The 2491-nt window shown below is 40.7% G+C and overlaps 1 protein-coding gene across 1 annotated transcript in view; it reads left to right on the top strand.

Moving 5' to 3' along the window:
* LOC106871052 (zinc finger ZZ-type and EF-hand domain-containing protein 1) overlaps positions 1–2491 on the top strand; it is a 75675-nt gene that overhangs the window by 5560 nt on the left and 67624 nt on the right. Inside the window, exons 5-7 of the mRNA XM_052973449.1 lie at positions 4–24; positions 704–827; positions 1504–1600. Of these exons, the coding sequence (XP_052829409.1) occupies positions 4–24; positions 704–827; positions 1504–1600 (242 nt within the window). The remainder of the gene's footprint in view (positions 1–3; positions 25–703; positions 828–1503; positions 1601–2491) is intronic.

Below are 2491 nucleotides of genomic sequence, written 5' to 3'. Positions count from 1 at the left end.
AATTACAGTTTGAAAATTTTAAAGGTTTGTATATTGATTTATTATTTTACATCAGTGGTTCTCAACCTGGGTCCATATGATCTCAGGGAGTCCACAAAGGACTTTTAGGGGCCCATGCAAGCAAAGTAGTAAAAATGGCGATTCACAGTAGTATTTAAAGGATGCATGGAAAAATTTTGCTTTACTCTCTTTTACTCCTTTACTTGTTTCAGTCATTTGACTGCGGCCATGCTGGAGCACCGCCTATAGTCGAGCAAATCGACCCCAGGGACTTATTCTTTGTAAGCCTAGTACTTATTCTATTGGTCTCTTTTTGCCGAACCGCTAAGTTACGGGGACGTAAACACACCAGCATCGGTTGTCAAGCGATGGTTGGGGTGGGGGACAAACACAGACACACAAATACATATGTATATATGCTCAGGGACACAACTCATTGCCAGGAATCGAACTCATGGCCTTATGATTGTGAGCCAAATACCCATGTGCAGTAAAGTGTAATTTGAGGTAGATTTAGCTGTTATTTCTAGCATGTCATGTGCCAATATAGAAGCACTCTCAGGTGGTCTACGGCACTGAAAAGTGAGTTCAATCCAATTACAAGCCATTGTAGTTTCTTTCATTGATTTCTTTCATTAATTTCTTTCATTGATTTCTTTTATTTGTTTCTTTATTTCTTTTATTCTTTTTCACCCCCTCCCAGTTTCTTATCCAGAACCGAGCTCCAAGTTCCTCATTGAGCTTGCCCATACTAAAAGGTGTCACAAATGTTATGGATCTCCGGTTGGCTTTGGTGAAGTCATCCTTCAAGTCCATGGATGTTTTAGGTAAGTGACTAAAAGAAAACAAAAAGACTTAATCCTTATTGGTTTTTATGAACATTCAGTTTTAGGTTCGGTCCCACTCCTCAGCACCTTGGGGGAATGTCTTCTGCTATAGCTTGGGACTGTGGCCATGCTGGGGCAGTACCTTGAAGAGTTTAGTCAAACAAATTGACCTCAGTGCTTATTTCTTTTGGTTTCTTTTGCTGAACCAGTAAGTTACAGGGACATAAACAAACCAACACCGGTTGTTAAGTAGTGGTGGGGAACAAACACAAACATAAAAGGTATACATGCACACATTATCCATCCATCCATCCATCCATCCACCCATCCACCCAAACCCACCTGCACACCCACACGTCTGTCTGTCTGTCTGTCTAGCTATCCATTCCTCCCTCCCTGCCTACCTATCCCTATCTATCATCTCTATCCATCCATCCGTCCATCCATTCATTCATTCATTTGCATTCTGGGTTCAAATTCTGCTGAGGTCGACCTTGCCTTTCATCCTTTTGGGGGTTGATAAATGAATTAACAGTCAAGCACTGGGGTTAGGGTTAGGGTTGATGTACTTGACTAATTCCTTCCTCTAAAATTTCAGGCCTTGTACCTATAGGAGGATGGATTATGATTATTATTATTATTATTATTATTATTATTATTGTTTTCTTATTGACAGCATCTGATGAATTACTGAGAAATGGAGAAGAAGTTCAGCAGGTACAACGCTGTATCTGTTCCATCGAGGTCTCCACAAACACATCAAATAGTGAACGGTGAGTGTCGCAAAAATCTCAATAATATTTTCAAAATTTCCTTGCAGGTCTGAATATGTTAAGAACATAACCTTGTCTTTGGAAATAGAAATTATTGTAAAAATATTTACATCTGTTCTATGTTTTGATTCTTTTGCTCTTTGGTAATAATCATTATTTCTTATTCCCGGATATACATATAGTACTGGTCTAGATTGGAATTAGAAACTGTTATTTCTAGACTAAAAAGTAATAATGTTTTTATTCACTTGACCACAGGTGTGTCTATGTATGTGTGTGTCTCCTGTGCTGGCGCCATGTTAAAAACACATGCTGGTGCCACGTAAAGAGCCCACAATACATTCTGTCAAGTGGTTGGCATTACAAAGGGTATCCAGCTGTAGAAGCCATGCCAAAACAGATGACTGGGGCCTGGTGCAGCCCTCTGGCTTGCCAGCTCTTGTAAATCCATTCTACCCATGCCAGCATGGAAGATGGGCATTAAATGATGGTGATGGAGATGTACACCATTCCTCCATGTGACCATCTTGAAAAACTGTTGAGATATTAAGATATTTTCCTATTTTTCTTAACATGAAACCAATGGTAGCCTTAATTCACAAACAAACAAATTCTATCCACCAATGTGGTGTTGAGCAGTCATTTTCATCGTTCAACGTTTACATATATATATATTCCCGCTTGCCAGTGCCTTCTGACTGGCTCTCGTGCCGGTGGCATGTAAAAAGCACTGTCTAAACATGGTCAATATCAGTACCGCTTTACTGGCTCCTGCGCCAGTGGCACGTAAAAGCACCCACTACACTCTTGGAGTGGTTGGCATTAGGAAGGGCATCCAGCTGTAGAAACCTTGCCAGATCAGACTGGAGCCTGGTGCAGCCTGCTGGCTTG

Source organism: Octopus bimaculoides, chromosome 15 (genome assembly GCF_001194135.2).
Source record: "Octopus bimaculoides isolate UCB-OBI-ISO-001 chromosome 15, ASM119413v2, whole genome shotgun sequence".
Lineage (NCBI taxonomy): Eukaryota > Metazoa > Mollusca > Cephalopoda > Octopoda > Octopodidae > Octopus > Octopus bimaculoides.
Note: the sequence above shows the minus strand (reverse complement) of the source record. Positions and strands in the feature narration are given on the sequence as shown.